Here is a 25,847-nt window from a genome sequence, read left to right on the forward strand (position 1 = left end):
CAGTAGGTACTCCAAAATTTTTTTGAACAGCTAAGATTTTCACCAGAAACTAGTGAGTGTTGCTTACAAACACAGAATGTCTGGGTATTATATCCCTCTCTCATTTCTTTTGGTAAACAGTTCATTCTATCACACAGAATCACTTTTGCTGTCTTGCTATATAAGACAGATTGAATTCAAATTCCAAGTCCAACACTTACTAGCTATGTGGCCTTGGCAAGAAACCACCATTCTCTGTCTGAGGTTCCTCATGTGGTAAGCACCCGTCCTGGTACTGGGGATAACAAAACAAAGATCCTGCAACTTATATTTTAGTGTAGGGAGAATAACCTATGAATAAACATTTTTCAGGTGGTGAAAAGCATTATGAGAGAAAAGATAATAGAGTAAGGGGGATAGAATGCAATTACCTGTGTGAGGGGGGCATGGGGTATGTTGGTATTTTTTTAAAAAAGATTTTATTTATTCATTTGAGAGAGATAGCAAGATTTAGCATGAGCAGCAGAGGATGGGGGAGGACAGAGAGATAAGCAGACTCCCTGCTGAGCGGGGAGCCTGGAGCACCTGCCCACTGGCCTTGATCCCAGGATCCCCAGATCATGACTGGAGCTGAAGTCAGACACTTAACTGATTGAACCACCTCGGCACCCTGGTATGTTGCTATTTTATAAAAGATGGTCAGGGACTGGCTAGAGGCTTCAAAAATATCCTAGTGCCTGTGTTTTTCAAACTTCAAGTTGTGACTAAGTGTGATCATAAAAGTGCAAGGGACAGGGTAATCTGTATATTTTTTAAATGAAATAAAATACCAGACTGCATCACACATATTAAAGGTCAGCACGGTTTGGTGTAACCTGTTTCAGTTTATAATACAAGTAAAACACAGTAGGCATGGAGAAAGTGGTGGCTAACAATATAGCAACTTCAATGTAAGCAGTCTTAGGGAAAGGTACCTAAACAGGGCCTCTCTTCGGTAAGAGAGCCCATACTTTAGGAATGCACCTGTTCATCCTTGCTCATTTAGCAGACTTAGCTTAGTGTAAGAGAGACAAAAACATAGAGAAGGTGGGAGAAAAAGGACCAGAGGTAAAAAGCTGGGGTGAAAAACAAAAACAAAACTGAACAGTTTAGCAAATTGAAGGAAAAGGTATTTCCTTTTTGAGGCAAAAAAAAAAAAAAAAAAAAAAAAAAAAAAAAAAAAAAAAAGGACCTGACTGGAAAAACAAAAACAAAACAAAACTCAAAAAATTAGAAAAAAGGATTAACAGATTCTCCTTAGGAACAACAACAACAAAAATCCAAAGCTAATAAAATATGTTGTACATGATACTTTTGGATTAAGTATATGATAGTGCCTGAGTATTTTCAGAAACTCCTGAAATATCTACTTCATACTTCTGCCTCTGACCCTCAAGTGAGGTGGACAGAATAAAGATTTTAAAGCCATAATGTCTGTGAAGATTTCTTTCAACTATTTACACATGTAATAGTTTTTGGAAATCATGCCTACTGATCAAAAGGCAGACTGGAAATTGGCAAGCCATCTCTTACTGTGTACATGAGGACATTCCCACTGAAGCAAAGCCCTTAAGACAATTATTCTAGAACAAGTTGGACAAACTATAGAGTCCTCTGGCTAAATATAACCCACCACTTGCTTTTGTATAACTCGGAAGCTAAGGATGATTTTTCCATTTTAAAGTAATTGTAAAACAAATCAGAATATTTTGTGGCACGTGATATTTATATGAAAATTCAGTGAAAATTTATACAAAATTTCGGTGTCTATAAACTTTTATTGGAATACAGCCAGGTTCGTCCATATTGTCTGGGGTTGCTTTCTCACTGTAAGGTGGCAGAGCTGAGTAGTTGCTCCCAACGCCTAAAATATTTACTCTGACCCCTTTCAGAAAAACGTTTGCCAACCAGTGTTCTAGAATACAAGAACTGTGCAATTTAAACACCTTCCAACCCTTGTCCCTCTCTAGCCGAGGCCCTCTCTGCCCCAGCTTTAGTCCCTAACAAGATTCCTGGGCCTGACATGAAGGCAGAGTGTTATAATAATGAATTGTAACCTATTGGAAAGTAGAGACACCAGACAGTAAATTTCTATATAAAGTAATATTACTGGTTCTGCCACCGACTACAGTAACGTGTGGGTTTGTTTCCCGATCAGAAAAGCGGGCATGACAGAGGCAACTGAACAATTTTGTCTGAGGATCACCATGGTCATTCTCATGAAAGCACTTGGAAAATACCAAAGCAGCGAACGTTCTGGATTGCTTTTGCAGGGAGAGTCTCTCTCCGAGTCTAGATGTGCACTGAGGCTCCCTTTGCACGCAGGCATTTTGGCCACCTCCCCCCACCCAGTACCATCTCGCCCTTCGGGCCCTGCAGCCCCCTTTCTCTGCATTCCCACGCACTCCTCAGGGGCTACCAAATTCCAAGGTAGGGCTGCGCTCAAGCAAGCCATCCCCGGTCAGCTTAGGGCAGCTCTCCCCAGCTTCGCCATCGTGGAGTGGGGTCGCCCCAGAACCCCTGCAGGTGACAAGAATGACTCAGCAGGGGCTCGGACTGGGGCAGAGACAAGAACGCCGGGGTAAGGACAAAATCCGCTGCAGTTCGAGAGGGCGCAAATCATTTTAAGGACCCAAATGTGCAAACAAACGAAAATGTAATTCAAGTCAGCTTTGAGCTGTCGGCGGCCTGTGCCAGTACAGGCCGCAGGTTTAGCCTAATAGGGAGGCCCGGCGGCTTCAGCAGCCAAAAGACGCCCGCGGCCTCTGTAAAAGGTTCCCTTCGCCTCCAACGAACCCCACCTCAGCTCGACCAGGCCCAAGGAAAAACCAGTCGGCTGGAGGGAAACCTTTCAGGGTGCACAGAACTGCATGCCCATGATGATCGGGGAGACTTTGAGGGCACAGTAATCTCTCGAGACTAGAAACCATTTTCCTCCCTCGCTCTGAAATTTTGCTTGGCTAAGCGGCGGCAGTCTCCCTGCCCCCTCCTATCCCACCGCCACGGCCGCTGCAAGCAGCCACGCCCCGCGGCCCCGGGGCTCGCGGGCCCCCGCGCAGCCCGCACGCCGCGCCCCCATCCGCCCCACCCCCGCGCGCCCCCATCCGCCCCCGCGCCCGGCCCTGGGAGCGCTGGGCGAGTCCTCGCGCCTGCGCCTCGCCAACTTCCTGCCGCGGAACGCCCCGCCCACCCTCAGAAGCCCGCCTCCAAATGCCGCGTGAAACCTACCTGACGCACCTCATTGGTTGAAACGACCGAGCCGTTGGCTCCCAGGCCCGCCTCTCCGCCGCCTCTCACTTTTCCCAGGGCGGATGCGCCTGCGCTCAGCTGCCTGGGCGGGCTGGGAGGCGCGGGTTGAAAAGTCTCGTTCCAAGTTTGGAGAGAGAGAGAAGAGCGCCTCAGACCTCGGTACCCGCGAGCGGGGAGGAGGCAGGAGAAAAAGACGCAGCGTTTGGGGAGCACCCAGGCTGTAAGACGGAGCTCACGCTTCGAGAGCTAGAAGAGTGTGACGCGCCTGGGCGAGGCAGGAGCGCCTGCGTTTGGGCTGCTGTTGGCTAGCGAGGGGAGTCCGAGGCGGCGGCGGCGGCGGCGGCGAGGGGCGAACGACCCGACGCAAGATGGCGAGTAAAGAGAGTAAGAGGCCCTGCGGGGCGGCGCGCGCCGGGACCGCGGGGGGCGGCGGGCGCGCGAGGCCGCGGCACGCGCCGGCGAAAGGCGCGAATTGGCGTGAGGAGCAGGGGGCGGGGCCGGGCGCAAGGCTAGGCGCGCGCCTCGAGGGGCCTACTCGGGACGGGACCAAGGCGCCGGAGGGCTCCGAGCACTTCCGGAGCTGGCCGCGGGGCCGCGAGTTGGGCCCCCTTCCCCCTCTGCCCCCCCCACTCTCCCTCCCCCCGCTCCGGCGGCGGCGCTCCCTTCGGCGCCCTTGGCTCTCGGGCGGAGGCGGCCTCCGCCACCGGAAAGCGGACACGGCTGCTCCTTCCACGCGCGCGCGTCGATCGCTTCGGGGTCGCGGCCCTTGTCCGGGGGATTCTGGAACACGCCGGCCTATGGCTGCTGACGCTGGCTTCGTGGAAGCGGAGGCCGCTCCTGGTGGGGGATGGAGGGAGCGGGCCGAGGGGTTGCTGCTACACGTGGATTCGTCTCCCCGCGTAGGTCGTGGAGCCTCTGTACAGACGGGTCGTCATCTTAGAACAGGTGCGAACAGCTGTAACTGGCGGAACAAAATCGTTGTCTTTGTAATTACCCAATTCTGTATGCGCAAGCGGTATTGATTTCTAAGTGCAAAAAATAAGCTTCCTGGTGTTAATAAATATTCTCTTCACGTCCTGGAAGAGTAGTTAGTTCGTGTCCAAATTAGAGGTAAATCTGAGTGGATTAGGTGTGGCCATCTCGAGGTGACCTCCAGTATCTGTGTACAGATTCTGACTTCGATTTTTCTCAGCCGCTTAATTGTATGGGCTTTCTCCAAATTTCAGTGTTTGAAGATACTGTGGAGGAGCGTGTCATCAATGAAGAATATAAAATCTGGAAGAAGAATACACCGTTTCTGTATGACCTGGTTATGACCCATGCTCTTCAGTGGCCGAGTCTTACCGTTCAGTGGCTTCCTGAAGTGACTAAGTAAGGGTTTTTGGCACCTTTTACTTTGCATAGATTTAACTATTGCCGTGGATTTCCTAGTTTCAGCATTTCGCATATAGAACAGGAGTATGTAATCAGTTTAGCCCTTGGATGAGGTAGCAGGTGATTTATATTTTCGAAACTTAAGTGATTTATGGGATGGCTTCTGATATGTAGATGTGGGGATAAAGTGCGATTAATGATATTTGTGGGACTCATCTGATATATTTGACATTTTTTTGGTTTAAATACAGAGCAGCATTTTGGGGGGCTGCTGACCCCAAAGAAATCCAGCCGCTGGGGGCCGGATTTCTTTACAACTTTATTGAAAAATACGGTATACACGGGAAAGTGCACAAATCATAAGCATATGGCTTGGTGGATTTTTACCAAGTGAGCATATCCATGTAATCAGCTACTCCAGTATGAATAGGTTTTAATTGGCAAAGGGGGGAATAATTTAGCAACGGTTCGCCAAAGAAAAGATGTTAGTTAGGCTAATCATGTGGAATACACTTTGAGGTTGTTGTTGGTCTTCGTAAGAGTGTTCTTTTCAGCCATTTCTAGAATTTCCCTGGTAACAATTGCTGGCGTTATTGAACACTTAAAGTAAGGCCTGGCACATCTGAAGTTTTGTGTCCCCTTGTTTGGTTTAATACTCAAAAGTGTACTGTGATTACTTTTTGTCATCCTTGTGTTATGGAAACTGGGGTGGAGACATTGAGTAAAATTCCCAAGATCACACATTCTGTAAGTGGTGGAAAGGGATTTTGAGCCCCCAAAACTGAGTATCCCTGAGTTGAGCCAAGCCCTGTATTAAATCACCTTTCTCATGCCCTTGCACTTTTTCTAGTAGGAACTTGGCTATATACTTTAAAACTATAAAACTTAGGTAATGCGAGCATACAATTTAATGAGCATTAACAAAATTAATCTAGGAAGGGGATTTTGAGACAAGTTATGGAAATAAGAGCAAGTTACTTTATATAAGGTTACTCCTTTAACGGACAGATTCTCCATATGCAAACACCGTCTTCCATACAGGTAGGACTTCCATTGGGGTTCCCAAAAAATCATAGTGTAGATATACAAATGTGGGAAGAGTAGCCAAGAAATAAATGATGGAGACTTCAAAGCACTGATATAACCATTTTGAGCATCAAATACTTAAGGGTATTCGGGTTCTCAGAGCACCACTTAATTTTGATTCTTGGTGCATTCCTGTTAAGTAAATTAAAAGCTTTAACAGCTTAATTTACATTCTTCTAGATCTTTTTGACCTACCTTAACAGAAGAAAACAGTGGGGGTCGGTGGGACTCTAAGGTTAGAAACCAGAGTTTGAATCCTGCCCCCTGCTTCTTAGTAGCTAAATTAAGGCACATTGGTCAGTATCTGCCCCCAAACTGTCTGATGTGTAAATGGAGGTGCTGGCGGTTCTGACTGCTGACTTTTGAGAGAATTAAATAAGATCCTGCACTGTTGAAGTGCTGGCATGGAGTAAGTATGCAGTAAGTGGTGACCGGTGCTGATTTTCCCACCCCTTTGTATTCAGAAATAATTTATTAGAGTGTAATAACTGTATTTCATCATTTGGATTCCAATGAAAACTGCGTATTCGAGTCTTTTAAAAATGTTACCTATGATATGTTTTGTGTAGCAGCTTTAAAGATGATAGATCTGTAAGTTCTTAGCCCAGATACTGCTTTTTTAAAGAGTTTTATTTTTTTAAAAGATTTTATTTATTTATTTGATGGAGAGACAGTGAGAGGGAATACAAGCAGGGGGAGAGGGAGTAGCAGGCTTCCTACTCAGCAGGGAGCCCAGTGCAGGGCTCCATCCCAGGATCCTGGGATCATGACCTGAGTGGAAGGCAGACACTTAACAACCGAGCCACCCAGGTGCCCCAAGATTTTTATTTTTAAATAAACTGTACACCAAACGTGGGGCTCCAATTTACAACTGAGATCGAGAGCTGTATGCTCCACCTACTGAGCCAGCAGCCCCCCACCACCATGCTACTTTTATATTAACACTTAAGAACTTAAGAGAAGATACTCTAAATTGTGTATTCCATGGTGTTCTTTGCATGCAAAGAAGTGGGATCTGGTTGTGGGATGTGCAGTTGCTCTGGGAATGCAAGAAAATGCCAGGCAGCCTGCATTCTTGGATGTTGAGGATAGCTTTGTGGTGCTTTTGCAGGATTTTGTTTGGAATATGAAGGGACTTTGATTGTGTTTTGTTACTATATGGAACACTGGAAACGTTGGCTATTCTTACTCCCTGAGTCTTTGAGGAACTAGATCCTAGTCAACCTCATAAGGCCTGCCTTCTACCTACGTACTACATAGAGCATACTTCTAATAGTTACTTACAGTTTCTGAACTCTTGTCCTTAAAAACTGAGTTAGGTAATTGTCCACATAGTGGATTTGCCTTTAAAAATTTCTATTTAGGCATTTCTAAGAAGTAATTTCATTATTCCATATATCTTTTATTAAATAATTTGCTATTAAACACATTGAGACTAAATCTCTACTTAAGAATCTTTGTAATCATTCAAATTCAGGTGGTACAAAGTGCATGGAGTGAAATATAAGTTTCCTTTCCGTGTCCCCTATTCTCCTAGTTTTATTACCCAAAGCAGAGACAGTTATTTTTGGCATTTTTTAAAACCCATCCAGAAATAAGTACATATACATATTTCCCCTCCATCTTTTTTTCTTTTAAGAGAGTATGTGCACATCAGCAGGAGGAGGGGCAGAGGGCAAGGGAGAGAGAGAATGTTAAGCAGACTCCCTGCTGAGTGCGGGGCCAACATGGGGCTCAATCCCAGAACCTGTGAGATCATAACGTAGCGGAAACCAAGAGTTGGACGTTTAACCAAACGAGCCACTCAGGTGCCTCTCCTGTCCATCTTTTTTTTATAGTAGCAAATTATTCATTATTCACTTCACTTTACAGTTGGTAGTTTGTATTGGAGACTTTTTCTTCTCAGCATGCTTAGATAGATACGGTCTTTTGTTTTAAGGGCTCCGCAGAATTCCATTTATGAATATATTATAATTTATGTCACCAGTTCTTTATTGATGGATATTTAGGTTGTTACCGATCTTTTGCCACTAAGACAATGCTGAGAATAACCTTGTAATAATCTTTGCTTGTCAGGTGAATTTCTTAGCAGTGGAGTCCAAGTGATCAAAGGATTCTGGCACTGAAAATGGACGAGGTGTTTTAACATTAGTGCTTCTGCAGTGTTAGGTTCATTCAGCATTGGAGGAAAACATTGTAATATTGATTGGTTCAGGAAAATAGGTTTGTATTTTAATGATGGAGATGAAAGGATTTCCAGTTAAAAAAAAAAATCCTTATATGATTATTGTGTCAGGGGATACGTGAATTGAATTTTAGAGTCAAGGAATTTTTCACAAACTCCAGTCCATGTTTGGACCATGCTCCTTAGAAAGGTGCTGTTTTTTTCTGTTTAAGCTCCTAAAAAGTCACTTCTTTTTATGTTAGCCATAATATTGCTCTGCAATGCCTCCTTTCTCTCAAGCATTCCTATTTCTCTTCAAATGATTCTAATGAGATGTGTTTAAGTTCCCTTTCGTTTTGAGCTACAAAGATTTTGTTTTGTCTCAGTTCTCCCATACTATATTGCTTAGAGCCTAGTTTTCTAAGTATGTCTTTTTTTTTTTCATTTAAAAACAAGTGGGTGTGTGCTCGCATATATTGCCTCCCCCCCCCCCCCCATGTAAGTGCATCTAAGAGGAAATTAACTGTTTTGGTAGCCGTATCCTGTTTTTGGCCACCGAACATATATTGACTGAGACTCATGCCTTTTTTCAAACAAGCTGCTATTGCTTAGCCATGGCTGCCTTATTCTGTTCTTGGACTTGTGTATTGTATTTATTGTTCTTTTTTACATTAAACCAAATCATGGTAAAATTTCATCTTGTATTTTTATTAGTTATTAGTAAATTATATTTGTAGAAGCAATCCTCAACCTTTTTTTTTTTTTTAAATCCACTGAATCCTTTGTACAACTGAACTTTAGAAACCTAAGTAGCCTAATTTGTCTGGTGTTGGGGCCCTAGAGCCTTAGGTTTTGGCCTTCTTCACTGAGGTGGGACCACAGAGCATAGGCGAAAATTGCTATTCTAGATAATACAAATGGGGAAACATTGTTAATAGATACTGATGTAAAACTCACTGTTTGGTCCACAGTGCCAAGGAGCATCAGTGGGTCTTTAGTGTCAGAATGAGTTCTATGGAACCAAGGTAACAACGTCAGCCCTCCCCCCATAAAATTGAGAAACCCATTTCATAGACTTTAAGCACCATGAACATTAATAATGAGTTTTCATGCCTTTTGCCCTCATAACCTGTTTTTCGGGTGAAGAGACTGGGGCCCCAAGGAAGTTGTGATTTAAGGAATTGCATATAGTTAATTTTAGTTTGAGCCAGGATTTGAACCCAGTTTTTCTGGCTCAGTGCTTAAACTTTCTATTCTGTCTTGTTGCCTCTTACTGGAAAATTTAGAAATGTCTAGTTTCTTAAAATGGAAGATATTTTTTAGGTGAGAAGTCAATGATTATGAGTGTGGAGATTGGAGATGGACTGAATTTGTTAGCAACTGATTTCTTTAGGGTTAGTGTGACTTATTTTCTTTCCTAAACAGACCGGAAGGAAAGGATTATGCCCTTCATTGGCTAGTGCTGGGGACTCACACATCTGATGAGCAGAATCATCTCGTGGTTGCTCGAGTCCATATTCCGAATGATGATGCACAGTTTGATGCTTCCCACTGTGACAGTGAGAAGGGTGGTAGGTATACCGTATATTCCAGTATTGGTGTTTAAGGAAGTGTGCCTTCTTTTCTAATATGTTTTTACAGTTTTCTATTAATATCTTTGGGCCCAGCAGTTTAACTTTTAGGAGTTTATCTCATAGAACTACTTGCTCACATGTGTACAAGGATTTCACAATAGCGTTATTTGCGGGATTGAAAAATTAAGATAAGCCTAGCAACCCAGATGTTAATTTATAGGAAATTGGTTAAACACATTATGGTATGTTTGAAATACTGTTCAGCAATTCCTAAGACTGCGATAAATTTGAAATTTCACACAGACTCACAATGAGGCAAATCTGTATGCCCTAGTATGGAAAGCTGTCCAGGATAGATTAACTCCTTTGTGTGATTATAGTACCCATTTTGGTAAAAAGTAATAATATGTATTGGGTGTATATAGGAAAAAGTCAGAGGAGGCGTATGTACCAAACAGTTAACAGTGGCTTTTTTATGAAAGCTATTGATTTCCCCGTTTCCCCTGTCAAACGTGCATTCCCCTGATTTGGTCTTCCCACCATCACCCAAGGTTGGTCATTGTGCTAGAAGGACTCACAAGACTCAGAGCAAATTATACGTATGGCTAAAGTCTGTTACAGTAAAGAATACAGAACAAAAGCAGTGGGGAAAAGATACACATCAGGGAGTCTAGGGAGGTCTGGCACAAGGCTCCTCCAGGGTTGCACACGACGTGCTTTCTCTTTGGCAGCAAATAACAGGGACATGTGCAGAATCTCTCTCTCCGGCCCAGGGAAACCCATTTGAGTGTCAGGATCTGAGGCTCTGGTGGGGGGTTGTTTTCACAGGCACGTCCTTCTGGCAGCCAGTTAAGACAACTGAAACTCAGGACCCCAGTAATGAAACCAGGTGCATGTCGTCAATCTTGGTATCTGTGCAGAGCAACCCTGACAAACTGGTACAGCATGGTCCATTGCTCCAGGTGTACTCCACAAAATCATCAATCCATCAGTGACGTTGAGAACATTCTGAGGTCCATGTTCCCAGGACTTGGCTGAGGGTCATTCATGGTCCCAGTGTCCCCAGAGCTGAAAAAGCTAAGCAACCAGACCTGTTGGGTTAGCGCTGTCTGCACAGCCCTAAAAGGTTTAATCTTAACATTTTAAGGAATTTACTTTAGTTTTTTTCATATTGAAAATAAAACATTATAGCTAAAATCCTGCCACCCCATACCCCTTTCCTAACCTGCCTGCCTTTGAAGAATTTACCACTGTCCTGAAATTATTGTGCCATTTTTAACTGTTTGTATTTTTATTATTCATACAGTAGTAAATCTGTATAAAGGGTTTTTTTTTCCACTTTTTTTCTTTGGGTACTGTTTTGTGTATGTGTGTAAACCACGTAGATGTCTGCCTCCTTTTAACTCCCATGTCGTGTTCCGTTGTGCTTAAACCTTCCTTTATTCATTCTACCAGGGGGCAGTTGGACTGCCTCTGTTTGGTATTTTACAAACGGTGCTTCGGCGAACATCCTTGCCATGTCTCCTTGTACACATGTGGGAGAATTCATCTAGCGGAGTAGGATTGCTGAGTCCTATGGTGTATTCATTGTCAGCTTAATATAGTCTAAAACTATTTTCCAAAATGATTTAATCCCTTTGCCACTGCCACAATTCACAGTCCGTTTCCCTACAATTTTATGCGTTATTTCTGTAAAAATCGTAATGAGAAATTTTCAGTGGATTTTAATCCTAAAGTATGTATTTATTGGACTTTTGGCTTCAGACTTAGTCTCTGTGCATAATTTATGGATGTATCAAGTTACCGAAGTCACTTGTTCTTTGTATTCCATTCCAACAAGTGACTGAAATAATTTACGGTTAACACCTCTCTTTATTTTCAGTTGCGGTATTTTTTAATGGATAGTATTTTATCATTAAAATGGTGGTTTTTATTTTCGAACTTTTGAATTTGAGAAAACAAGGCCCTGTGTTGAAAGTAAATCTTACTGGAAATCCGTTTTTTTAGAAGAGGAGAGCTGTTCAGGTTGTTCTAAGTAAAGGAATTAGGGAACTTGAGCGTCTTTATATTAGAAATGTTAGAGCCCTTAGCATCCACGGTGGAGGGTTGGGTGGTGGGTTGAAAAGCAAAGTTGGGGCAGGTTTGGAGCAGAGTCTCAGGGTGAACAGCAGTCTTAGAAAGGCTGGGCCAGATTTCTCCCACTGACAGGATGGAAAGGGAACATGCTGAGAAGGAAAAAGGTGATTGTATATGGTTGTGTAGGCGTAGCCGTGCGGACTGGTCTGTGATTTTCAGCCACACAGAAGAGTAAGCTACGTTTGCCACAGAGAAGAGTGGCCGAATGCCAGTATTAAACCATGGGAGCCAGTGTTCATTAAGCGTTCCGGTATAGCAAGAGCTGGCTGAACCTGAGAAGTGGTTTGCTGCTTTCAGTTGGTTTTCTTTAGGACCCAGCCAGTCCGTTTTACTTGTTACCTGCCTGGCTCCATCAGGCATTTGAGTTAGTGTTCCCGAACCTGAGATACGGGGGAACAGAAAAGGAATATGCGGAGAAGCGGCATTATAGGTCAGGAAGAAGTAACACAATCACGAGGTGAAACCTCCAAACTTTTTAAGCATCAGCAACTATTCCCGTTCCTAATCTTTGAACGTAAAAAAGAAAATGTTCTTGTTTGCTGTTATCTGCTTAGATGTTCTCTACATGTACTCTTTCTGCTATTATTTTGCTGCTTCTCAGAAGTTCCTTATACTTTTTATATGACTTTGTTGTTTTTCCAAGGCCTTTTTAATAACTATTCAACACTGTAGTCTCATTCACACCCAGCCCCCTCATTTGAGCTTTGGCACTCCGCTAGCTGTTGAATTCAGTACGCTGGTGGAACCAGTGTGTCTCTGTCTTAGGGTTAGGTGGGGATTAGTTAGCATCGATTTCTGATTTTAGGAAATAATTACATCCTCTTTACAACTGAAAGAGGCCAGTTTTTAATTATTCTAAATCCAAGGTAAAACAATTAACTTGCATAAAATAGCTATCAACATTTTCCAATTCAAATGGGCTTTGAGAATAAACTAATTCCACGTGGCAAGTAAACCCAAATTTTTGTGTTCTCTAGTTAATTTGTGTTGTGTTTTGCCAGGTTAAAATCTGTTGGGTGGATTAAACTAAATGACTTGTGATTTTTAATCGTAAGTGTATGTGTTTATTTCTTTCTTCTCACATTAGAATTTGGTGGCTTTGGTTCTGTAACAGGAAAAATTGAATGTGAAATTAAAATTAACCATGAAGGAGAAGTAAACCGTGCTCGTTACATGCCGCAGAATCCTCACATCATTGCTACCAAAACTCCATCTTCTGATGTGCTGGTTTTTGACTACACAAAGCACCCTGCTAAACCAGGTATGTAGTAATGAAATCAGGCCATTGCTTGAACATTTTTCTTGAAAAATAATTGCTGTGAGGTCGTTCAAACTAGTGTAATCTATAATTTTTAAAGGTTTAAAAATCATCTCAGGGGTCCCATCACCACCCTCAAAATTCAGTTGATGTAACGGAAGGACCTCCCAGACAGGTTCTACTCCTGGCTAGACTTACTATAGCAGAGACTACAGAGCAAAAGCAGGAGGAAAAGATATGCAACAGGCAGAATCCAGAGAGGTCAGGCACAGGCGTCTGAGTCCTTCCCCACTAGGGCCACGTAGAGCATGCTTTTTCTCTAGCAGTAGACCGAAGGGGCATGTGATCAATGTCTCTGCTTAGGGAAGCCTGTATGACTCTCAGGATCTAGTGTTTTTATAGAGGTCTGGTCACATAGGAACATGCTGTTCTATGACTAGCCATGGCAACGGCAACTCAGGACCCCAGCAGTGAAGCCAGATACATCATGAATCTTGCTAAACAACCCTGCAAGTCTTGACGAGCTGCTACGGCATGCCTCACTGCTCTGGGCATACACAGCTTCATCAGTCAGTGACATGAATTTTGTGAGGGTCACATTCCTAGGGGTTGGCTAAGGGTCAGTCATGGTTGCGGGCTACCCTGGAGACATGCAGGGGCTGAGCAACCAGACCTGCTGTGTTAACTCTTTCCTCACAAAAGCGTTTGAAAAAAATTGATCCGGGGTGGGGCAGGTTGCCACTCCGATCTGAGGGCATAGCTGTAGTTTTTTCAGTGTTTTGCGTTGGAGCTAGTACTCGGTTTCGCAAAGGAACTCATTACTTTATGGTCTTGAGACTTGGTTTGCGTTGAGTATTTGAAATGAAGCACAGAGAACAGCTTTTCAGAGTGGCTGTGGGTCAGACCAAGTCCCAAGTCATCATTTGTATGTGACGCTTCTTCAAACATTATAATGAATGTTAGGGCTCATTCAGTGAGGACCGAGGATTGCTTTTACTACTATAAACAGAAAATCACTTCGTAGTTAATGTGTTTCTTTCCTTTTTTAGACCCAAGTGGAGAATGTAATCCTGATCTTAGGTTAAGAGGCCACCAAAAGGAAGGCTATGGTCTTTCCTGGAATTCGAACTTGAGTGGACATCTCCTAAGTGCATCAGACGATCATGTGAGAGACTTATTCTTCCTAATCGCATGTACTTAAAGACTGTCGTGGAGAGCTGTGCACTGAAGAGCGCTGTGTAGTTGAAAGGTTTTCTAAGATAATACTTCTGATTATTGTGATAACGTTTTCACAGGATTTAGAGCAATGGTTATCAGACTGCCCTGTTGGAGCCTTAGGATTCCACAGAGCTCTTTTTTTTTTTAAAGATTTTATTTATTTATTTGACAGACAGAGATTACAAGTAAGCAGAGAGGCAGGCAGAGAGAGAGAGAGAAGGAAGCAGGCTCCCCGCTGAGCAGAGAGCCCGATGCGGGGCTCGATCCCAGGACCCTGGGATCATGACCTGAGCCGAAGGCAGAGGCTTTAACCCACTGAGCCACCCAGGCGCCCCACAGAGCTCTTTTGAAGCAACCTTAGAATGGAGGGAAGGTGGGCAAAAGGTGTCCCATTATTTCCAAATGTATCTTTGTAATGGAAACTATGAAGTGTTTGTGAGACAGAAATTACCTTTTAGTTTATTTTTTAAGTGTAGAATTCATTGGGTTTTAGTATATTCACAAAGCTGTGCAGTCATCACTACTATCGAATCCTGAAACATTTTCAGCAAATGGCACAAAAAAGAAACTCCAGACCCCTTAAGCAGTCACCCCCCCCCCCTGCCCCGCTGCCCCCAGCTCCTGGCAACCACTGATTTACTTTCTATGTCAATAGAGTTGTCTCTTGATAAATCATATAAATGGAATCATATGTGCTTTTTCCCTGTCTGGCTTCTTTTCACTTAGCATAAGTTTTTCAAGGTTCATCCATGTTGAAGCATAGGTCAGTATGTCACTCCTTTATATGGCTGAATAGTCCATTATATGGATGTGCTGGAATTGATTCATTCGTCAGTTGATGGACATTTAGGTTGTTCCTGCTTGGGCCTTTTTGCTTTTCTTTTGTCTTTTTTTTTTTTTTTTAAACACTTTGGGGCTATTTTGGCTGATGCTGCTGTGTGAACATTTTTGTATTAAGTTTTGTGTGGATGTAGGTTTTCATTTCTCTTGGGTAATTACCTAGGAATGGAAATACTGGGTCATATGGTAACTCTGTGTTTAACTTTTTGAAAAACTGCCAAGCTTTTCCAAGGCAGCTGCAGCATTTCACAGTCCCACCAGTAATGTGTACTCCAGGGTACCAGTTTCTCTACTTCCTTGCCAGCACTTGTTGTCGTCTGTCTTCTTTATTCTAGCCATCCTGGTGTGGGTGAAATGGTTTACCTCCTTGTGGTGATGATGACTAATGATGTTGCATATCTTTTTTATGTGTTTATCGGCTATTTATAGCTCTTTGGGAAAATATGTATTCAAATCCCTTGTCCATTTTTAAATTTTGGTTTTTTATTGAGTTGTAAGAGTTCTTTATGTATTCTGGATACAAGTCCTTTATCAGGTAGGATTTCAGAAGATTTTCTCCCACTCTGTGGGTTGTCTTTTCATTCTTGGTGATGTGCTCCAAAGCACAAAAGTTGAATTTTGAATGTAGTCTATGTGTTTTTTATTTTGTCACTTATGCTTTTGATATCGTGTCTAAGAAACCATTACATGATCCAGCATCACAAAGATATTTACATCTGCATTATCTTCTAAGAATTGCACACCTTTAGCTCTTACATTTAGGTCCTTTATTCATTTTGAGTTAATTTTTGTATATGGTGTGAGGTAGGGGTTCAAGTTCATTCTCCACTTGTGGTTATTGTGTTTTTTCTAGCACCATTTGTTGGCAAGACTAACCTTTCCCTATTGAGTTATCCTGGCATCCTTAATACAAGTATTTTAACAAAAGTACCACACAAATGGAAAATGATCTTGTTAATTTATTGTAGATCAATATTTGTAGCATTCTTTCCACCTACAGCTCCATACCTTCCTTCATGGATCCCATACTGTAACTAAAACATGTTTGCTGTAACTCTAGCCCAGAGCTGAGAGTAGACTTCTGGAGCTTTTGAAAGCTCTTGTAACTTGGCCACAGGTTCTTTACCTTCTTCCTTCGTATATCCTCCTGCCTAGAACGGGGCCTGTCATGTCACAGACCTTCTTTATATTTCTACTGGTCACAATTTCTGTTATGCTTTTTTTTTAAATATTGAAAGTAGGTAATTGGCCCAGTTAAGAATCTTTAGGTACAAGCAAGCAAAACCAACTCTGGCTGATACAAACAGAAAAGAAATTTATCAGAAGGACCTTGGGCAGCTCACAGAATTGCTGTGCTGTCTAGAAAATGGCCTACAACCCAGAGAGGAGGCTAGTGGATGTTACTCTCTGCTGTGTACCCTCCCCACCCACCCCCCACACTGGCAGTCATGAGAACAGATTTCCCTGTTGATGTTCACAATTCAAAATCGTGGCCAGACTGATGGAGCCAACATCGTGTCCCAGCCACAAGAGAAGCTGGGAAGCAAGGGTCTCCCTTAGTTCTCTGAAAGGAAGCTTTCCTCCACGTCCCTCAAAGTGGGCATGGTTGAGTCCCTAAAACAGGGAGGATGGGTTATGCTCAGTAACTTAATTACTAGTGCATTCTGAAGACTCCAGGCTGGGAGTTGCTAGTTATAATAATAGCTGAAGTTTTCCAAGGGCTCTGCATGTGCCAGCCTTCTTGCTAATCTTCCCAGGATCCTTCTGAAATGAGCAGGGGAGGATGGCAAGAGCTCTACATGTTACTTTCTCTTCAGTGCTTGTAAATTGTGCATCTGAGTGTGTATCAACAAAGACTCAGGGTATGTGTATTATATAAAACTTTTTTTTGGTACTGGGTAAATAGCTATTACTGGGAAATAGCTTTGTTATAGAGACTCGGATAAGAAAGTGATTTTTGAAGAGATGAACCCCCTACCAGTGTCAGTGGAATTATTGCAGCAAATTTACACTTTCCTCTTAACTTTGTGATAATTATCATTTGAAGCCTCAGGTTGCAGAGCCTACTGATCTGTGATCTTTGGGGCCTGGGGAAGGCCCATGGCCTCTCCTTGGGTTCTGCTGATGTTTTGAGGAGTGCACTGTGGGGATCTGTCCGCAGGCCCTAAGCTTTGGCCTCTCAAAGTAGCCTAGTTGGGGTTTCTGGGTTATTCACCTGTCCCACTTCTTAATGTTTGTAGTGGTTTCTGCTATGAAGTCAAAGATTTATCCAAATATTTTTGCTGTTGAAGAAGCATGTTTTAGTTTTAATTTCCAGTCTCCCAGCCCTGTGTGAATTTCTAGGACACAAATATCTGTTCAGTAGATACTGAATGTTGGGCTCTGTGTTGCATTGTGTAATCTAGATGAATTTTAGATACTTGACTGAAGATAATGTCAGTAGAAACTCGGAAGGCAGCTATGCTCACCACTATACCACCAACACTGTCAGTAGAAACTCGAACCTGATTGTCTCTTGCCTGCCGTCATGCTCGGTTTCCCCATCCCCCTTACTGTATCCTTACCTTGCCCTCTGCATCTCAGATGATGAATGGTACAAGCATACACTCTTCTGTTTCAGAAGCTTCACTTTTATTTATGTTTCTTCTCGTGTTTATTTCTACCTTTTATATAGTTAGATAATTTTTTTGAGTTTATTTAAGTAATCTCTTCACCCAGCACGGGGCTTGAACTCATGACCCCGAGATCAAGCGTCACAAGCTCTTCTGACTGAGCCAGCCATGTGCCCCTTGTTCAATAATTTTTTAATGAAGGTTGTTTATTTTTTCCTTCTTTAGACTGTCTGTCTGTGGGATATAAACGCAGGACCAAAGGAAGGCAAGATTGTGGATGCTAAAGCCATCTTCACTGGCCACTCGGCTGTTGTAGAGGATGTGGCCTGGCATCTGCTCCACGAGTCCTTATTTGGATCAGTTGCTGATGATCAGAAACTTATGATGTAAGGTGGAAGGTTCAGTGGGGTCTTGCTATGTAGGTGTCCTGAATGACCATCAGTGATTGTGGTGGCCTGTGGTTTGACTTACTTATTTTTTTAAAGTTACATACTGGCCTTAAAAACTTCACTGAGGTATAATTGACATACAGGAGACCATACATGTGTAATGGCTTTTTTGTATAAAAGTCACTGTGACATATGAGTAAACACCATTTTTTATTGGAAAAAAGAAAACAGATAAGTAAATATGAAGAAACATGCTTGGCAGTGGCAAATGTCAAAATTGGGGTCGCGGTGACTTTGAAGATGAGGGCTAAGAATGATTCTGTCGGGTCATGGCCACGGGGCTGCATTCAGCTGCCTGTAATGTGTTTGATTTCATAAACTCCTATCTGAGGCAAATGTGGCCAAGTAGTAAGACTTGACAAGGCTAGGTTGTAGGTATCAAATTGTTAAATTGTTCTCTGTGTAGTAGTTGGTGTATGCTTGAAATAGTTGGTATTAAGACAGGAATCTAATAAACGAGTAACTGGAAATGATAGCCCTAATTTATTTTCTGTAGGTTTAGAATATGTCGCTTAATGGTTGGCAGTCTGAATTGGCAGCTCTGTACATGGTTGGGGTGTCCATGAAGGGGCAAGCATGGCAGAAATAAGGGGGGTGTGGAGTGGCGTGGACCCGGAAACAGGTGTGAGAAGCTGGGGAGGGGCGGGTGGCTCTGTCTTGTGCTGTGTGCCTTGTACCTTTGTGTTTTAGATGGGACACCAGGTCCAATACCACCTCCAAGCCGAGCCACCTGGTGGACGCGCACACTGCCGAGGTCAACTGCCTGTCGTTCAACCCCTACAGCGAGTTCATTCTTGCAACTGGCTCTGCAGATAAGGTTTCCAAGTCTTTGTGTATTTGGTGTTTATGAATCCAGTTGTCTTGTGCTAGTCAGATATTCTAAAACTCAACGTAAAGTGCAGAAATGAATTCCTTTTCATTTGTTATTTTTCTTCAGACTGTAGCTTTATGGGATCTGCGTAATTTAAAGTTAAAACTCCATACCTTTGAATCTCATAAAGATGAAATTTTCCAGGTATGTGGCAGTTTTCTAGTGTCTCTGTCAGGTTTTGGTAATTTCTGATGGGGGAAATGTAAAATCTTTTTGCTTTTATAGCAGGCATGCTATTTTTTTTTTTTTTTTAGTTCCTCTTCTGTGTAGGTTAACTAGTCGGAAGTAACTTGGAGCTCTGTGAGATTATAACTTTAGAAGTAGAAAAAGTCTTTCAAAACAGGATCAGTTTAAAAAGTGAAATCCAAGGATTCTTTAGTTAAGGTATCCAGCATGGTAGGTCCTCTGGTGGGAAAAAAACAAACAACCTTGTATATCGTTTTAAGTTGTTTCAATTGCATAGGTTTGTTTTTTTTTTTAAAGACTTTATTTATTTGACAGAGAGATCACAAGTAGGCAGAGAGAGGGGGAAGCAGGCTCCCTGCTGAGCAGAGAACCCGATGTGGGGCTCGATCCTGGTACCCTGAGATCACAACCTGAGCCGAAGGCAGAGGCTTAACCCACTGACCACCCAGGCGCCCCTCAATTGCATAGGTTTAAGATACACTTAATTGAAAAGTTGAAAAGCTTCTGGGGTAGTTAGGGGGCTGAGTAACTTTATGGGGATTCCTAGCTGAGCTCCCTGTATTGGGGTGTGACCTTCCTGGAAAGCAGGCTGAGGAGATGGGCCATTTAAGAGCACTTGAAAGGATAGGACAAGAAGAGGATAGAGAACAGAAGATGGGAAGGTCTCAAGGATTAGAATAATACCCACAAACGTAGGAACAGATGATACTTGACACTTTCCAATCTGTGTTGCTAGGTCCACTGGTCTCCACATAACGAAACTATTCTGGCTTCAAGTGGTACTGATCGCCGCCTGAACGTGTGGGATTTAAGGTAACTCCAAGTCCAGTGACAAGAAACTGCATAAGTATGCCGATCTGACAGATGATGTAATTCATGAAGTCAAGAGTCGTTTGCCGATCCCCGTTTAATAAGCCAAATTTTTTTTTAAGATTTTACTTACTTATTTGACAGAGACACAGTGAGAGAGGGAACACAAGCAGGGGGAGTGGGAGAAGCAGGCTTCCTGCTGAGCAGATAGCCTGATGCGGGACTCGATCCCAGGACCCTGAGATCATGACCTGACCCGAAGTCAGACTAATAAGCCAAATATTAAAGCAACTTCCAAGTACCTTCCTGAAGAGTCTTGGTTCTGTAAAACAGAAGTGAATCAGCAAATGGAATGCAAAATGAATTTATATGATGAGTTTTTGTTGTTGGTATTCAGACATGAAGTTGGGGGTGTGTGTATGTCTTAACGATCCAAATAATTATATTGAAAACACTGTTGGCATGGAAAGGGGTATAGATGTTAGCTGTTTATGTCTTGTATGTGCGCTCTTAGTTTATGTCTCTTACCTGCACTCTTAGTGTTTCTATCATTTGCTCTTCTGTGCTTTCATTGTTTCATTTTGAGGAGCTGAGCTCCTGCTGTGGTCTGTGTAGCTGCTGGGGATACACTTGGGAACGGGATAAGCACAGGCCGTGCTGTAAGCGAGCTTACGTTCTTTTGGGGCTCAGTATAGAGTTCTTCCAATTTTGTAAAGTTCCTTGATCTCAGAGTTGCCATTCTAAGAATTTGAGACTCCTTTACTTTTCTTGAGCCTTTAGAGCCATTAGTAAAGATGTTCAGTTATATAAACTTCCTTCTCAGATATCATTATCCTAAGTTTAAATCATTACCAAGAAATAACTTATTTAAAATCCTTATTTTAAATGTATTGCTTTGAAGTAGACTAAGTTTTTAGTTTATTAAAACCAAGGCCGCCTTCATCACAGACCGCAGACCAGTTCTTCAGTGCACAGAACATGAAACACTGGAATAAAATACTTGTAAAACTTCTGAACATCTAACGTTCTGTGTTTGTACAGAACAAACTCTAGCCATGATTGAATCTTGGAAATGTAGAGAATCTTGAAAGCGGATATTTGAGTCTACACTGTTTGATTTGAAAACAATTTTAGTAGTAAAAGTAGAAACTGAAAACTCCGAAGTCAAGCAGCAGGCTTTGACAGTCTGATGCCCTGGCGGCTGAATTGTCCCTGGAGGTGCCAGTCGTAAATTTGGAGGCTTTGTGAAGTTTCTTAATTCTTTTATGACTTGCGTACTGTTAGAATTACATTGCATTGGATAGAATTACAGATTGAAATAGTCCTGACCGGAGGATATACATCATTGTCTAGCAGTCCCATGTGTCTGGTTTAAATTTGGTAGGAAGGAAGAGTATCACTTGGAAGGTTAAATATGTATTTTGGCTGCTTTTTCGGCAGTTCTTACTAGAAAGCCCATCTTGGGGCAGGATATCAAGGCTGATACTCGGTGTGTGACTTAAAGAGTGTTGGGGCTGCTGGCAGATTTGGCATGTTGAAGTTGTTAGGCTAAGTTTTTTTTCCTCTTTTCCTTGGCTTATATCTTAAGTTTTACCTTTTAAATCCAGTGCAGCAAACAGCCACAGTTAAAAATAATGAATTTTAAATTAGTATTTATTAGAAACAATTTCTGTGCTGCATCCTCAGTTATGAACAGCTTTTATCATTTCCAGAAGGTGAACATCCCACTGTCCCACCAGTAACTAATACAGAAGTTGTCATTGGCAGTAGTATAGAAATGTCTCTAGAGTGTGTGCATTTTAAGACGCCTTTTGTGGGCTGATGCAGGTTTTGTGAACGCTGATACCTTCCGCAAGAATTTCAGTGTTGACAGCAGTATGTTCTTTTTTGATAGCAAAATTGGAGAAGAACAATCAGCAGAAGACGCCGAAGATGGGCCTCCAGAACTCCTGGTATATATTGGCTTTCTCATGCAGGATGAAATGTCATGTGCAGATTGGACTGCCTGTCATTGATCCATGAATCTGGAAAATGAGTCAGAACTCCAAATGCTAGCTCTTGGAGAGGATTTCAAATTGGTCTTAAAGGTTATTCTGACTGGGTTTTGACATTTGTTGAAAATAGTAAATAGAGCACAGTAGGTTTTATGAATATTTCACTAAGAACTATTGGGGCTCCTGGAAAATCATGAAATTTCTCACTAATTCCCACTTGTAGTATTTCTGAGGGGGTTTTGGGGGGGGGGGGGCTCGGTATTGATACCGAATTAGCAATACTTCACATTATCTGACAGTACAGAAGTATTCCAGTGACTTGATTTTTAAGTTCCCTGTCCAGAAAAAGAAAGCATTCTGGATCTTGTTGGTGCCAAGTGTTTACCATCTCCCTCCTGCTCCTAACTGAATCACTCGGCATCTCTTCGGCCCTTGAAGGTTTTGTGGTGGGTCTGTCCTGTCAGTCCTCATCCTTCCCGTTTCCGAGCTCTGCAGTGTGCGCTTCAGGTCCCCTTACCGTTGCGCGTGGCTGCACTTTGCGGCGGTTCCCCCTCACTCAGAATCCACGTTTGTGTCCACCAGTCGTTTGGCGGATGGTAGTCCAGTCCACTGTAGCGTATTTCATTCCTAGGTCAGTACCAAGTCTTGGTACACTTGGGCTTCGCCCACCGCTTTTAAAAGGTAAAGAAGGCCCTCGAAGGTGAGCCCTACGTACCGGAGATGCTCACTGAAGACCACGTGGCACAGACGCCCTGGATCCCCGCACTCCTTGAGCAGCGCATTGCCACACCCCACCGCAGTGGCCAGAAAGGGACACACAGGGTGTGACAACACAGACATGCCAGGGTGTTCTGTGCACTGCACTGCTGATTAAAGAAGAGCAATTCTCAATAAATCCCCTAGTCAGACGACAGCACCTAGACGGTGTATTCTCTGTTGAGTGACTTAGTCTGCAGAGTCTGTGCTGTGCTGCGTGGCTTCATAGTTCTAAAGTGTCTCTAGCCGAGGCGTTGCTGTCACCTGTTGTCCTCCATCGTCCAGCCGTTTGTACTTACTTTACTTTGGTAAAAACTTGGAGATAGAACTCACATACCATACAGTTCACCTGTTTAAGGGCTATAATTCAGTGGTTTTAGTCTGTTCACAGAATTCTACAACCGTCGCCACAAGCCAGACGTTTCCTTCCCCTCAGAAAGGAGCGCTGCTCTTCAGCACCTCCCAGTCCGCTCCTGTCCTCGGCCCCTGGCAGCCAGCGGTCCGCTTTGTGTCTGGGTCAGCCTAGCTAGCTCCGTAGAAGTGTGATAGGAGGTGACTCTGTGACTGATTCTTCGGCTTGGCGTGCTCTCAAGGTTCCCAGCTATTTTGGGGTACCCTGTATAGTACGATTCTTTAACAGTTTTGTGGTCCTTGAGGAAATTCACTGGGATTTTGCTCCTTTCACAGGAGAGCCTGAAATCAAAGGACACCTAACTTGTGGCAAGCTGGATGCTCACCATAATTTTAGTACCACAGTGTCTTGATTTGAGGACACTCTGTACATCCCAAGCCTGTAGTCTTAACGTATTTTCTCTCAGTGTCCCCCCTTAACACGATTCTGAAAAGCCATTTTTCTCCTGTCATTTTTAAACTGAAAAAATGATTAGGTAGAACAGTTAACATGTAACATGTAACAGTTACATAACTTGTAACCTAATTGTCAACCTGAGTCAAATTAGACTTCGTTAGGAAATGTGACTTCGGTCCAAGACTGTGCATTCACATTGTCCCCGTGAGAATGGTTCCTTCTGATTCTTAATTCTGAGGTAAGGGAGGTCCAGTGCTTTCCCATGAGGCTGTGTCTTGTAGGGAGGGAGTCTCTGCCGCCTTCATCATTGTACAGCAAAGCCCTCTGCTTACCCTTTGGGGGGGCTTTGCTTTCGGACCCTGGGGGTTGGTTGGTTTTTTGAATCCCTACTGGGAGTGATGCCCCTTGGGGAGATGGAGGGTGGCTGGGCGGTGTGCTAGAGGGAGAAGGGAGTGTGTGCGGGCTGCGGAAGAACCAGGAGGCTCCTCGGGTGGGCCAGTTTGGAGTCTATAACAGAACTTGAAGATTTATTGTCTTAACTGTTTGTACCGAAGTACATATATTTGATAATGAGACTGAATTAATGTTAAATGTATTAGGTATAGAAATGGCATTGTGGTTGTGTAGGAAGATGTCCTTACGTCTGGGTGATGTAGGGTGAAAGTACTTAGGGGGGGCCGGCTTAGGTGTGTGTGTGTGTGTTTGTGTGTGAAAAACGCACCTGTGCACATACATGTATCGGGAGTGTAGGCAAAGGGTAGCCAGGCGTTCCCTGGACTGTCCCATCTTTCTTGAGGGTCTGGAATCTTGCAAAGGCAGCAAGGGGTGGATTACTAAGCCTGTAAACCCCTCCTTTTAAACCTCAGTTGCAAGATTGATGCTCTGAAAACTAAGATCTGAAACAAAGGCTTTTTAAAATTCTTATTAACAGTTTATTCATGGAGGACACACCGCCAAGATATCAGATTTTAGTTGGAACCCCAATGAGCCTTGGGTCATCTGCTCGGTGTCTGAGGATAACATCATGCAGATATGGCAAATGGTGAGCTCAAGTGTTTATTTTTCCTGAATGAAGAGACATCCACTCAAAGTGTTTCTATTACAGATTGTTGCTTTTCTTAATTTGGTGTAATGTGCACAGTCTTAAAAGACATTTCTCCATTTTAACAAGTCTTTAAGTTCAGCATGCACCTGTCAGGTCAGGAGAAATCTGTGTCTGCACACAGACGGGGACACGGCCTCTGTTCCGCTTTGCGTGATGTCGTACGCTTCGTCCACTGGGCTCTTGGCGTCACTGCTGTAGGTCCGGGGTCTGCTCCGTCATGGGCATGAAGGATACAGGAGCAAAGCGTCCACGAGTCCTCGGAAGCGGAGTACTGAGCACCTAGTGTTTCTGAGGTGGTGTTAACCCTCTCATTAACCCGCAGGGCCGGTGCTTCGTCTCAGGGATGCTTGAGATGCTTTTGGAAAACACTTTTTACTACAGAAAGTGGTAGCACGTGGGCAGCTTGGTGGCTCGGTGGGCTCCTCCGCCAAATGAGAACACTGGCCCTGGGTTTTCCTCATTCAAATCCGGGGGGGGGGGGGGGGGACTGCTAAGTAAATTACTCAAAGTGTCCAACACAGAAACACGCTGACCAGTGAATCCTAAAACCTAGACACAATTAAATGCTGTTTTTAGGCGGTTTTGTAAAAAAAACAGGGGGAGTTTTACCTATGCATTTATTTGGTTGTCCTCTCCAGGCTGAAAATATTTACAATGATGAAGAGTCAGATGTCACAACATCGGAACTGGAGGGGCAAGGATCTTAAAACCCAAAGTACAAGAAATGTTCCTGTTGAATGTAATGCTACATGAATGCTTGGTTTATCAAGCGCCGAAAAGGCCTTGTGTAGTAGGAAATGTAAGTGGGCTGGCGTATGGCGTTCTTTACCTTCTGATTCTAGCACTTTCAAGTGAGCTATTGCGTACTGTATCATATTGTAGCTTTTAGGGAAGAAAGGAATGTTGTTTAAGAAAGAACATCACTGTTGTTTTAAAATACCAGTAGCAGGGTACTGCCTTTGATTCAACTATTTTAAGTCCTTGTTTTCTCAAACTAAGTGCTTGCTGTTCCCAAATATGCAAGAATAACTTTTACACTTTTCCCCCCAACACTTGTTGATTGGCTTTGCAGAAATAAAGTTTTAAAATAAATTCGGTTTTGTTTTCTTAGAACCCGGGTAGGAGAGTATGAATGTGTTGTCCGTGTGCGTCCCTTCCCGTGAGAAAGCTGGTATGTGTGTGCGCGCGGAATTACTTTGCAGGATACGGGAGTGTCCGGATCCAAAGATTGGGGAAGCAGTTAGACTTGGAGACACGGACCTACTGTAACTTCTACCCGCCCCCGCCAAGAAAGCTTGCTCGCTTATGCAGCAGGGCTCAGCCAAGGGGATATACCAGG

At 43.3% G+C, this 25,847-nt stretch overlaps 1 protein-coding gene across 3 annotated transcripts; it reads left to right on the plus strand.

Annotated features, from left to right (window-relative positions):
- Positions 1 to 3,370: 3,370 nt before the first annotated feature.
- On the plus strand, positions 3,371 to 25,600 carry RBBP7 (RB binding protein 7, chromatin remodeling factor). Of its 3 annotated transcripts, none has more exons than XM_047714697.1 (12): positions 3,371 to 3,651; positions 4,494 to 4,638; positions 9,317 to 9,462; positions 12,689 to 12,862; positions 13,909 to 14,024; positions 17,755 to 17,915; positions 18,669 to 18,795; positions 18,916 to 18,993; positions 19,772 to 19,848; positions 21,740 to 21,797; positions 24,335 to 24,445; positions 25,147 to 25,600. In XM_047714697.1, the coding sequence occupies exons 1-12, from the start codon at positions 3,636 to 3,638 to the stop codon at positions 25,213 to 25,215; spliced, it is 1,278 nt and encodes a 425-aa protein (XP_047570653.1). In that variant the 5' UTR covers positions 3,371 to 3,635; the 3' UTR covers positions 25,216 to 25,600. The 3 variants fall into 3 exon arrangements, with proteins under 3 accessions (XP_047570653.1, XP_047570652.1, XP_047570651.1); XM_047714696.1 differs by lacking the exon at positions 3,371 to 3,651 and adding an exon at positions 4,006 to 4,212 and having other exon boundaries at positions 12,716 to 12,862; XM_047714695.1 differs by lacking the exon at positions 3,371 to 3,651 and adding an exon at positions 4,050 to 4,212.
- The last annotated feature ends 247 nt before the right edge of the window (positions 25,601 to 25,847 follow it).

Source organism: Lutra lutra, chromosome X (assembly GCF_902655055.1).
Source record: "Lutra lutra chromosome X, mLutLut1.2, whole genome shotgun sequence".
In the NCBI taxonomy this organism is placed as follows: Eukaryota; Metazoa; Chordata; class Mammalia; order Carnivora; family Mustelidae; genus Lutra; species Lutra lutra.